This window comes from Numenius arquata, chromosome 3 (genome assembly GCF_964106895.1).
Source record: "Numenius arquata chromosome 3, bNumArq3.hap1.1, whole genome shotgun sequence".
NCBI lineage: Eukaryota > Metazoa > Chordata > Aves > Charadriiformes > Scolopacidae > Numenius > Numenius arquata.
The window spans coordinates 38,925,645-38,939,159 of record NC_133578.1 but is presented as its reverse complement, the minus strand read 5'-3'; the positions used below and the strand labels follow the sequence as shown (position 1 = coordinate 38,939,159).

The 13,515-nt window shown below is 42.5% G+C and overlaps 1 protein-coding gene across 1 annotated transcript in view; it reads left to right on the top strand.

Annotated features, from left to right (window-relative positions):
* ERBB4 (erb-b2 receptor tyrosine kinase 4) overlaps nt 1-13,515 on the top strand; it is a 401,663-nt gene that overhangs the window by 288,381 nt on the left and 99,767 nt on the right. Inside the window, exon 20 of the mRNA XM_074145843.1 lies at nt 12,724-12,909. Coding sequence (XP_074001944.1) covers nt 12,724-12,909 — 186 coding nt within the window. The remainder of the gene's footprint in view (nt 1-12,723; nt 12,910-13,515) is intronic.

Below are 13,515 nucleotides of genomic sequence, written 5' to 3'. Positions count from 1 at the left end.
GGCCTCCAGTGATCTGCCACAGCTTGCTGTGGCTTTGGCATTTCACTGGCACAGAAATCCACTGAGGATTACCAAGGAATTAATTCACAACTTGGTGTTGTTTTGAGCTTCACAGTGTGCCTGTTGGAGGCACAGCATTTTCTTTGATCCCAGTAAGACGTCATATCATGGTAGTGTAGGTCTATAAAAACAACTATCTAAAAATGACAACATAAATGCGTGCAACAAGGAATAGGTAGGAGGGATTAATTACATGTAACTCCTGTTTCATAAAAGGCATCCCAAATAGGTAATTATGTTGGTTGGAAAGGCTGGTGGTGTAACAGCTACGGATACATTTTCCTGCTTTCTATTAAATGTTAACCTCTTGACTACTGATCTTGGGAGCAAAATGCAAAATAGGTGCTAGCTGTCAAAACTCTCTGCAGTGTGGATGGGGCACTTATAATCAGGGTGCAAATTGACTGTGCTTCAGATGTGAAAGCAAACTTGCTCTTTATATGGCACATCCATAGAGCTGCTCTGAATACGTCTCCAGCAGTAACTTTGGCACAGTGGTAGTGCCTTGGGGTTCCAGGTTTTCTAACTGTGCTTCCTTTGCCTGAAATTTCCCTGGCAGTGTCACTTCGAAAGGGCTGCCTTCACTTTCTTTCCTATAGACAGCTGCAAGGTACCACTGATTGCTGAAAAGCAGATTCACCCCAGTCAGCCTTATCGTAGTTTGCTGTAGAAAATGCTAGGAAAAGAGGCTTAGGTTTTGACTTATAGCGTCCTTTTAGTTGAATAGTCCTTTGGAAATTCTGGATCTGTGATACCATGCCATCACACTAGCATAGTTAAATGGTCTTGGGATTGTGGTAATTCACAAAAGAGTATGAAAGTGTAACATAAATTATTCTTTGGCCCTATTCATGCCACTCTCAAATTACAGATTACTTATAAAATAGACATTCTCTCCTGCAATACTGCAAGTTTAGGTGGTGTTTGTCCATAACTTTATGATCCTGGCTTCTATATTTCCATGAGATCTTGTCTGTATGAGAGTGTCTACACAGCCACAAATACACAACTAGTAAATACAGATGTATTTATTGATTTGACCGAGGCTTTTGTATGGGTAACAGATGGTTGCCCACTCATTCATGCGGGTTTGTTCTTGGAGTTGTTTGGCTTTCCCTGACAGAAGCCTGGATCTGAACATGGCCACACATTGAAGATCAGACATAGTATTTGATGTGGGGGTTATTGCAGATGTCAAGATTTTATGAACATGAAAAAAAGATTCATTATTATTGTATTATATTGTTATATGTGTGTGTGTATTTCCCTGACAGTAGGATGTGCTCAAATCTTGTGGAAGTTCAGGGAGGGATATGAAACCGTATGATTAGAGCATAAGATAAGCTGCCAGTTTTAAGGTTTATAAGAACAGTTGTTGTGTTCGTTTCCCTCCTCGTCCCCACCCCTGAAACAGGCCAGGGATGTGAGCTTCCTTTGCTTTCCTTTGCATTGACTTCCTAAATTCTGGCCACTTCTCAGAGCCAGGTTACTGAACTGGATGGCCATGGAAGGCGGTGGAGGAGCTGTCCCAGCTCACAGCCAAGTCCCCTCACAGCCACTAGCTCGCCTCCCCACACCTAGTGGGTCTGGGGAGAAAATGGGAGCAACAGGAGAGAAAACTGGGTCAAAATAAGGATAGGGAAGTCGCTGGCCAATTACTGTCACAGGCAAAACAGACTCAACTTGGGAAATGTAACTTCATTAATTTATGGCCAATTAACATAAATATTTAATAGCTGGTTTGATATTGGCAAACAAACAAAAAAAACAACCCATATTAAAACATTTGGGGAAAAAAAACACCTTTCCTCTCCCTTTCCCTGGCCCAACTGCAGTCAGCTCTCCTCCCAGCTGGTTGCTGCCTGCAGCAATGTGGGGTGGCTGGAGCTGGCTGTGTCTGGTTTAGGGCAGCCCCAGCCTCTTCCCACAGGGGCCTCCCCCTGCAGCGCCCCTGCTACCACCACCCAGCCATTCACATCCAGCGCACCCAATATTTGCTATTCTAGGAGTGTCCTAAAGCTGGGAGGTATCTGCCCAGCAGGTGGGGGTGAGGACCACATTGCTGGACGCAGAAGGACTTGGCCAGGATCAAGGTTCTGCCATGGCAGGTGGAGCGCAGGGCAGAGCCCTGCCTCGCAGCGGTTAGCAGAGGCGAGGCAGTGCACAGAAAACAGGAGGTGAATGAATTTTGGTGGTGGCAGTGATGTTCTTTCAAGCATTTTTAAGAGTTTTTTTAATTTTAATTTTGTCTTCAGGAGAAGAGTAGGTCAACAGGATGGTAAAAGAAAGAACAAAGAAAGTAGCAGAGAAAAGGGTGGAGGAAAAACTGTAGAAACTCAGGAGAAAATAGCAGGCAGAGTAATGTGGAAAGGAAGAAAGCGCTGTTACAAAGGAGATGTGTGGCAGCTTTTGATGAATTTGTGGCTCATTGATGCCAGCTTGGTAAAAGAGAAAAAAAATTCATCAGTCCAATGAAACCTTTTCATTTAAATATCATTATCCCTTTGCAGTACTTGAGTCCTGGGTGTGATGCTCTTAAGCAACTGAATATAGATGAGGGAAGTACGGAGATGAGGCTGTTTTGAATTCACAATTGTGAGAGTTGAAATGCCTGTGTTATGGGCAAAATGTATCTCTGATTAAAACAACTCTTAATGTTGATAGTACTCTTGATGAAATTAGGTTTCAATCTGATGCTCTCCTTTTAAATTGATCCTGAAGGAGGAAGAAACTTTGAATGTGTGATTATGGACCTGTTGGAGCAAGTCCAGAGGAGGGCCAAGAAAATGATGAGAGGGCTGGAGCACCTCTCCTATGAAGACAGGCTGAGAGAGTTGGGGTTGTTCAGTCTAGAGAAGAAAAGGCTCCGGGGAAACCTTATAGCAACCTTTCAGTATCTGAAAGGGGGCCTACAGAAAAAATGGGGAGGGACTCTTTATCAGGGGGTGTAGTGATAGGATGAAAGCTAGTGGTTTTAAACTGAAAGAGGGTAGACGTATTAGACTTATATTAGGAAGAAATTCTTTACTGTGAGGGTGGTGAGACACAGGAACAGGTTGCCCAGAGAAGCTGTGGATGCCCCATCCCTGGAGGTGTTCAAGGCCAGGCTGGATGGGGCTTTGAGCAACCTGCTCTAGTGGGAGGTGTCCCTGCCCATGGCAGGGGTTGGAACTAGATGATCTTTAAGGTCCCTTCCAACTCTAACCATTCTATGATTCTAAAGTCAAGCTTTTCAGTGATAACAGCAAATTTCAAAGCAATGCCTTAAGACTCTTCAGAAAGGAGTGAGAACGTGATAGATTATTTTTTTTCGCTATCACTCATTCTTGAGACCTTGCCGTCGTTCATCTTAAATCAAAAATCAAAGCAGTAACTCCCTCCTTCTGAAAGGATTCTTCAGCTAAGGCTGAAAATGCTTATAAACCAGTCAGTGGTAAGGCCTGTTTACCCTCCTGTTCAAATAATGCTCACATGATTGTTTTTTTTAGACTAAACGTTTAAAACTTCAAACATTTTTGCTAGTTGCATCAAACTAGTAAGAAACAAATCACTTTTGACAGACTATTCTGAAATAATGATGCGTGTCACAAACTGTAAGTAAAACATTTGTCAGAGTGATACGATATTTTTACAAAGAGGTGTGCGTGCTGTTAAACCTCTTACACCCGATTGGGGGGGGTGGTCACTCTGAAACCCGCTGTTACTTCTCTTGATGGCTTTCAGTGAAAACATTTCTGGTTGCTGAGGTCCTGATCTCTTGGCCATTTATGCATAAAAGTGTATTCATATGCATTTATGCATATTGAAATGGTCTCAATTTTGCTTTCTAATTACCAGAATCAAATGTTTTCAGGCAAGGTTTATGGAGAGGCTGGTGGGAGTTGTCCCCTGACTGGATGTTTGGTGGAAAATCTTCAATAAGCTTGTTGCGTACTAGAGGTTTGTTCCTTTAGACTTTGAGATTCCTCTTCAGCTGCCTAACACGGGCTCTGATGAATTGGGAGACTTAATTGGTACAAAGTCAGCAGGGAGAAGTAAGAAGCATATGGTGTGGGGGTTCTTCAAAACGTCTCTCCTACACTTTCAAGCCGTTAAGTGTGTGCTTAACTCCAAGCACCTGAGCCCTGTTGGAGTCAGCATGGTTGCCTGTGTCCTCAGTGTTTGCAGGTCAGGGATCACAGTACTGCCTTTTTTCTTTTTTCTTTTTTTATTTAATTTATGTTGCTCCAAAATGTATAGTGAGCCAGATTTGCTTCTATAAGCGCATGAAGGTATCTATTCCTGCATGAATAGGACCCACTGTTTCTCTAAGATAGCAGGGAATATTTGACCCAGCAGTCTGTAAGTGTCACCTTTGAGAGGAAGAGCTTTCAAATCCTTAGACTGTGCTGGTTTCAAGTAAGGATTTGGAGGAAAGTGGGGCACCTCTCTCATGCATTTGAATTGTGTGGGGTAATTGCACGCATTTGAATTCAGTGTCAACAATGCAGGCTGTGCAGGTTGAGTCAGTAAGATGACATACCCTCTCTGCTGTGTGCAAGTGCTGTGACAAGTGCAGGAGTCTCAGAGGGCATTCCTCTTCTGAGAGATGCAGCACACTTAAAGGCACATCCCGCCTCCAGGAAAGGCTGTGCGGTGCTGCAGCCAGAGACCAGTTCTGCTCCTGGGGAGTGGAGAGCACATCACTCTAGTGTTGTACCATGCCTTGCTGATCACCAGGCTGCAGCCTGGATGCAGGATGGGGCACTGACCTGGACCCCGCTTCTACCAATGGCACTAGCTTGGTCAGAACCAAGCCAGCGGTACTTCCCTGATGCTGTTTACGTCACATTTGTGCGTGATAGACCACAGTGTGTGGTCCCTGCTGTAGAATTTTCTTTTCTTTTTCAGTCTTAGTTTTTATTCTAGAAAGTTTTGGGTGTAGTGGCACATCTGGCAGCTGGATTTCCAGAACTTTCTGAAGGGATAAGTTAATCTCACCATTTAATGGTGCAGCACTCTTGTGCTCCAGTCTAAGTATGCAGTGACTCCACTTAGTACCCAGTGGACCTCTCATCAATCTCCTCACTGGAGACTGAACTCAAAAAATCTCACCTCTCTTAGGTCCAAAAGACATAAAGTCCAAAACCACCCATTCTAAGCCTGTAGTCTGCTTAATCATAAGAGTTTGCCCTGGCTCTGAAGATACAGGTTAACAAGACTCATACTGTTACCTTCTCCATTGGGTCACATATAGCTTCCTTAACATGGCTTCCTAAAGCAAAACAAGCACGGGGGGAGTTTCAAGGAGCTGGTTGGTTAGTGCGAAACTCTAGCTAGCAGCCTGTTAGACTTCCTTAATAACAGGGCCTTGACTTAGACCTCTAGTTATTTCTTGCTGTGCCAGCTAAACTCAGTGTTTCCCCAAAGAAAAAGCAATTGGTCGTGTGAGTGTGCATATAGGATTTGGACCTGAATGTGTGCTGTTACACTTCTGTGCACCAACCATGGATGAAAATGTACCTACTGTAAGTATTCATCTGGCTTTATGCTTGGAGTATGGATGTGGGTGCATAGGAAGATTGTTTGGTTTTTTTAATACCTTTCTTCATTTCTTCCTGAGACCTGCTTCTTCAGTGAGAAATTGAGAGGATTTGTAGTACACAGCCTAGGTGTTGTCACCATCTCTCAGGAGAGTACAGTGACAGAAAAACCTTTTCCATCACAGGACATGGGATATGCTACCATACTCATAAGAGCCAAGTTAAAGTGCGTAGCTCAGTCCTGCAGTAGTAACCTCAAGGTTTAGTCCGCCCTTAGAGCATTTAAGTGTTGTTCGCTGTATCACACGGCAGTAAAATTGGTTATAGAAGCTGTTGCCAAGTCCCAAATAAGACTTTTGCCTGAAAGTGCCCTGTTAAATGTGTCTGCTGCTAATGACTATGAAACAGTTCCTGGAAAAACAGCTGTGGCAGTTTGTGCTGCTGCTGTCCTCCCTCTGTTAGCTACTGTCCCGCTGTGAGACTCTGATATCCTTTGTCGGTCCCTATAGCTGTGTCTCTCATTTCATTTTCAGAAATGGCTGAGACATTTCAACAGGAGCTTTCCAGAGGATATCTGCCTGGGGAGGGGGAAAATTGCAGCCCAAGGGCTGAGAGTATAGCAGTGCTCTAAAGCAATTGAAATCAGCATCTTGCATAGGAAGTACGGGGGAAATACAGCAGTGTGTATTGTTGTCATATGGTAAATGTGGGCATGTATGTTGTTGAGTCTATGTTGTGCTGTCTCTCAGCTTAAGTCATTGTGCAGACTGCATAGGGTAAGTCAGCTATAACTTAAAAAATTTGTAAGACCTGGCAGACAAACAAAAGGCGTTGAGAATATATAGGACTGTAATTGGATCTGCCCTGAAGCAGGTCAGATGTGCATTCCAGACAGGTGTTTGCCCTACCATTACAGCATTGTAAAATTAATGTAAAAAGCAGTGTGTACACTGTAGTATCTCTCCTGTTACCACAGCACAGCTTGTGCTTTCAGAAAAATGCACAGCACAGTATGAAGTCAGCTTTTAACTACATCTATTTACTCAACAATGATTAGAAAAAACAGGTGGATTGTTCTTTTCTGGCTGCTTCTGGCTAGTTTTGTTTGAGGGCATTTTATGGTGTGAACAGTTAGAAGCAGAAGGTTAGGAACCAAAGATTGTTCAGACTTTGTCCCTGCTTACCAAACTCTTTGTTGGGTACATACGTTCATCTGGCTTAACTGGAGCAGTAAAATTTAGCCTGGGGTTGCCGAATTGGGGCAGCAGATCTGTGATACTTCTCTGGAACAGGGACCATGTTTCTCCCGCACTGGCTCTGAGACAGAGCATGTGTATGTGGAGCACTGGAAAGGGACATTGGCTACCTATAAGTGAACTTCTCCCAGCGCTCTGTGTGGTAAGGCTGTTGGCACTCAGGAACCTCATGTGTTAAAGAGCAAGTCTACAGAAGGAATATCTTTTCCTCTCTGCCAGATACTTAAATTTTGCATAAGGAGATTACCAATATTGCTTCAAATGATAATTCTCTTGTTAGGTGAAGTCTTCGGCAACAAGATGAGGTTATCAAACACTGCATTAGGAAGTGCTGGGATCCACCACACGATACAGTACTCTTAATGACACAACTTGTTAACATGTTTCAGAGCCTCTGTAAGCAGCTGAAGGAAGGTCTCTTGACCAATTCCGATACTCAGATTTCCTTTAGAGCATGGTTTTGGACTTGGCAGGGTCATGGCTCACTGTCAGCTCTGCCCAGGTCCAGGACCCCAGGGGTCTCAGGAGTTGCCTGTATGCCATGTCTAGCATCTCAGGAAGAGTCTGACCATGGATGCTTGACCAGGCATTTGAACTGGTGTACTAATTAATGAGGACGTGCTGGAAGAGAGCTGTGTCCTGGATCACTTTGGGTGAATGTCATGGTTTAGCCCCAGCTGGCTAAGTATCACGTGGCTGCTCGATCACTACTCCTCTCCCCTGGTGGGATGGGGGGAGAACCAGAAGAAAGAGGTGAAACTCTTGGGTTGGGATAAAGACAGTTTAAGGAAGCAAAGGAAGAGAAATAATAACAATAATGCCGATACAAGAATATGCAGAGTGAGTGATACACAGTGCAGTTGCTCACCACAGGGAACCCAGTACCCAGGTTATTCCCGAGCAGCTTTCCCTTTTCCCCCCAGCCAACTTGGCCACTTATATACTGAACATGATATCATATCGTATTGAATATCCCTATGGCTAGTTTGGGTCAGCTGTTCTGGCTGTGCACCCTCCCAGCTCCTTCTGAAAATTAACTGTCCCAGCCAAAACCAGGACAGTGGAGAATAAATTTTCAACATGGGCATAAGTATGGCATTATTTTACTGCCAGTGGCACATGCACCTTGCTGAGTCCACTCATTAACAAACTAAACGGTCAGAGAAACAAAACCAGTATCAAAATATGCTCTTCGGGGACCATCATGCTGGCTAATAATTATGTTCAGTTGTAATTGTTAACACATCAGATTAGGAAAGAGGGAAGTCAAATGCCATCTTATAAGATGTGCTGTAGGTGTTACTCGGGGCACTGTGGAAACCCTTTCTTCTCAGAGTCTTAAGAATTTTTCTTCCTCATGCTAGAATGTAGAAACAAAAATCCTGCTTTGGTTGGATTTTGAGTTACTTTTCAGAAACAGCAGTCAAATGAAAGACATTTCAAACATGACTGCAGAGTACGGGTAGCTCAGAAAACAATTTTAGATGGGATATTCAAAGCCATCTAAGGAACGAAGGTGACTTGGGTGACCTGTGAGAAGTGAGTGGCTAGTTCCCTTCATCGTCTATGTTGACAAGTGCTTTTAGTCTGGATGTAATTGTGTGTTGTATCGTTACGGCGATAGCCAGCTCTCATGACTTAAATAAGCTCTACCTGTGTAAGCATGTCTCAGCAGTCTAATGGCAGGTGCTCTGAGGGCTTCTTCTGGCCCCTCGCTGTGGGTAGCAACTGTGCCTCCTCAGACCCCTATTGACATAGCTGTGCTGACAGAAACCGGTGTCGTAGGTCTGGTGGTGGCTCACTGGGACCCACAAACTCACCCTTCTTCTTTGGTATTCTATTGTGGTACTAAATGCACGTGACGGACAGATCAGTGTAAAGTGTTAAAATGTTTTGTTTAATGTAATTGTTTAATAGGGTTGTGTATATAAATCACAGGAGTTGAGCTTAATGTGGCAATAATTCAACCACATTCAAAAGGGGCAGAAGAGAGGAAAGATCAACGTGACGTGATTTCTCTATAAAAAATAGCATATCTGAGAAGTATAATACTGAGTTGAACACGGAAGGCTCAATTAAAGTCACTTGCTATTCTGTCTGTGACGAGGCTGGGGGGACACAACAGTGGCCCTGTGAAGGTAATCTGTGGGATTAGCTGCCTTCTGCATCAAGATCTTTCTTTACCAGCCTTCCCCTCGGATATATTAACACCGTAAGCACTGCTGTGAATAGAATATACATACATAGCCTTGGTTTTAAGTAACTGATTTGAGATCTTGTAGTGCCCTAGCCTCAGCTGGTCAGGGCTCACTACAGACTGCAAAATACATCTTAGAGGTAAGGGCAAGCTGAGCTCCACAACTGCTATCTGTGTCTAAGCTGGCTGGTTTATAGCTGTCCTGCGTATGGCTGCCACACACTGCTGTGATAATTAATACCTGAGCGGCGACAGTAGCATAAACAAACTCCAGGAAGAGATTTGGTTTGGCTGGGGAGTGACTCTTGTGATAATACTTCTTGCTCCTGCAGATAGATGAAGGAGGGTGCCTGGTGTCCAACAGGAGCCTTTCAAAACTGTCACCACTCCTGTCATTTCTCAGATGCTAGTGTGAGCACATGATGTTACAAAGACTCTGTCTCCTGGGAGATAGATAAAGTACCATAACATAATAATTTCTCTCCCCTCATCCCCTTTTTTTATTTCAAGCTTCAAAGGATTTTATTTTTTTTCAGGAGAGAAAGATAAAGTGATCTGGGGCTCAGTTCCCACTTCTGCTCTAGGCTTCCTATATGACTGTCAATAGTAGGTTGTGCTTTTCTGTACCTCAGTTTCCTCTACATTAAATTAGAATGGGTACAGTTTTAAAACAATTTGTGTAGTGGTGCCAACTGAATGTAGAGACAAGATCTGCAGACATAAGGCTGCCAAAAGATATGGGAAATTACAGAGGCTGGTTTTGAAAGATGCCGGTGTCACGCAGGCAAGTCTGTGAATTTTGGTGCTTTACCTGTTTAAATGTCTTAGAAAATTTAATTGGGAACCAGGCTGCAGAGTGACTAAGTGCTATGGAGGTTGTAGCTCTAGGGTCTTTCGTGTCCAAACAGATTTTAAAATGGGGTCTCATATTCCTTATTTGCTGAACAGATTTTTAAAGTGCTACTAAGTCATAATGTTTCTGTTGTTATTGTTTGTCTGTTTTGCCTAATTAGGCTCTAGCAGAAAAATTGCAATCTCTTTTGCTTTGTATTTGTGCTGTGCCGGATAGACATAACCCTGAATTAAGTTCTCCTGTAGATGCTAGTTCAATAAAAATAACAATACTTTAATAATGAGAATAACTATGTGAAGCCAGGATTCATGCTCGGTTAGTACCCATTAGTGACTTAGATGTATAATGAAGGTTTCCCTGCTCTCTGTTGTGTGTCTCAATTCATTATAGAGCAGTCCATAATATTTTATTAACTTTTTTTTTTTTCTGGAACCATTGCCCAAAACTATTGGAAAAATACGTGTTTTCCCATAACATCCGAATGAGACAAATGGCACTGCTTGTTTTTATTATTGTACGGAAGTGTCTTTCCTCTGGACTTAGATAAACTTGTAAATGGCAAGTAGCCGGAAACTAATGGAGCACATGCTTCAAAGCTTTCCATCTGGTCCCTTGGTGAGCAAAAAGAATGTATTTTATATGTTCTGATCAGTCCTCATTATAAAGAAAAGTATCTTCCAAGTTCCTGAAGAAATTCTTACCATTACTCAGAGAGGGAGAGGGCAACAAGTATTATCCCCTCATGCATGTGCAGGGGAAAAATGAATGGGGTAAAAAGAAGAAATGAGGCCAAGTAATTTTGCACCCTGAAATTGCATAATGCACCTGTCAACAGGTATTATTCTGGTGGCCTTCAGTGACAGTTTCTAGTGACAGCAGAAGAGAGGCTAAAATTGTTTCAAGGGGACCCTGTATATACCAGTTGAGTGAGCAAAAAAACCATTAATTTGAATATGAACAAAACTGCTTAAATTAAGATCCCTTTTCTAATTTGTTACATTGGAATCTTTCTCAGAGCCCCTCCTCCAATCATCCCATCAAATAACTCCTATTTATTCATTTATTTATTTTATATCTTCACATGCATTTAGGAAGAAAAAGGAAGAAGATACTCCCCCCCCCCCCAGTGGAGGCCATCTGCTCTTTTCTTATTGGGGGGAAAAAACCCTACAATTAGTGTCTTGTTCATCTTTTTGGTTTAACAAAAAAAGAGAGGGAAAGAAAGAGAGGGAACTATTATGCAAATACTCAGCAATTTGGTTTCAAATATTCTTTGTACTATGATGAGCAATTTCCTTTAATACAAACTCAGCCTACTTGCCAGGACTTTTTTTTCCTTAATATAGGGAAAGAAAAAAAAAACTTTAATGAGTTGGGGGGGGCATGCTATGTTCCTCAGATGCCAACTTTTTCTCATCCTTTTTTTCTATCTTTCTTTCTTTGGCACTATTACAGCTGTTATTCTTTAAGGTGTCAGAAAGATGTCATATAGGTTTTTTGAGAAAGAAAGAGAACTAAAATAGCTTTACAAAGTTGCAGTTTCATCTCACTTTTCATTGTTCCATTGCCATGATGAGGTGGTCTTGAAATGGAGGACTCAGCCTAGTGAATGAGAGAGAAAAGCTTTCTCCCTGCATTTTTCGAATGCCAGTTGCTTGTGATGACATTATTACCTCTAAGAACAGATATGTAGGTTTTTTCATACGGAGCTTCTATTCTATTTGTCAGGGGTACAAACTTTAGGGACAACTAAGATTAAGTCCTTCTGGTCCTTGGTGTTGGACAACTTAGCTAGCTGGCTGAAAACCTCCGAAAAGTTACAGTCTGAAAAAGATAAATAAAGTATAGAAGAACGAAAGGAATATTACCTCCTGTTCATTGTGTAGGAAGCTAAGCCATGGAAAAAACAAAATAACTCACCCAAAATCTGTTGGTAGAGGACTTTGGAAGAATGTATCAGAAGACTTTGGAAGCTGAGCTAAGAGGCTCAGGTTTAGAAAGCTGCTGCTTTGTGTAGTGGTCTGCTTGTGGCAGCACCAGGAGACAGGCAGGACTGTTACTACAGCTGCTCTAACACTGTACCATCACGACCACCAGTTTAGGCTATTGCTGTACAAGAACCATAGAGACAGTAGCATGGTCATATCCTAATGGTTTAATAAATCTGCTGATTTTCATTGGGACTTAAGAGCATCAGACACATTTGAAAAGCCCACACTAAACCTCCTCTTTCTTAACCCTTTGCAGGTTGAACTTTGGGAAGGCTTCAGTTGACATATAAATGTTACATGCATAAGCCTGTAAAATACTAAGTATGAAATCTCTGATCCAGTAAGGCATTTTAGCACAGCCTAATCAAATATCTTGCTAAATGAGGCCTAACTGGCCATCAAACTATGCACAAGTGGCATAGTTTGCTTGCATAAAAAAAAGCTGATGTCCAATGGATTGACCACAAATTGGGAAAATATATTCAAGAAACAAAACTAAGGGAAGTAAAACAAGACCAATGAGACCTTTAAGCAAAATCAAGTGTGTCACACTTCCATCTGCCTCTATGGCAGTAACAGGACAGGGAATATAGGGCAGTTCAGAATTTCTGGTCTGAGCCTTCACTGGATCTGTTCAGATAGGCTGACTTACTGCTCGGGGCTCATTATGTCAAACATACATTACATCAGACTGGAATTTACCTAGCGCTGGATAGACAACACAGGAATCCATGGTACTTAGGAGACACTGATCCCCTTTAGGTGCTCAGTGGGAAATGGGAAATCTTCTATGCATAAAGTCTTCAAGCACTCTGGAGTAACTGGATCACTTTTGTTGTTACAGGAAGCTCTTATCATGGCCAGCATGGACCACCCGCACCTGGTGAGACTCCTGGGTGTCTGCTTGAGCCCGACCATTCAGCTTGTCACTCAGCTGATGCCTCACGGCTGCCTGTTGGATTATGTTCATGAACATAAGGATAATATTGGCTCCCAGCTTCTGCTAAACTGGTGTGTCCAAATAGCTAAGGTATGTGGTTCCTGCTGTTCTTTTTTTGTCATTTTCATAACTAACTGAAAAACATGCCATGCAAAAAAAAAAAGATTGTTTTGTTTGGGTTTTGTGGTGGTTTTTTTTTCAGGTGTGTTTTTGTTTTCAAGAAGGTTAGGTACTTCTTGAAATACATGCTATTTTGGCTGCTTACAGTATTATAGATTGCTTGTTACCAAAGTGTTTTTCTTGTCTTTCCAACTCAATGTTAATGAGGGGTCTTTCAGGGGAAAAAGAAAAAAAGTTGGGGGAAGAAGCCCCCTGTGTGATATCTGGGGTTGAGCACAGAATGATTTTTCAGCCTCTTCCACTGTTCACTATTCATAGATACTGATTTAACTTGATCATAGTTTTCAACCTTTCTGAATCTGTATTGCCGGTTAGATTCCGATATGCCATCCACTGTCTGCCCCCACACTGCCAAGAAGATAAATATTCACTTCATGTCACTCCTTTGGGAACCACCATGGCTCTGCTGTTTTTAAGACCTATCACAACAGCTGATGCTGGAGGGTAATATTGCTCATCTCTGCAGAAGGGGAAATCTCAAGGGTTGGATCCTTCTCTGCTTGCCATGGTGTAACG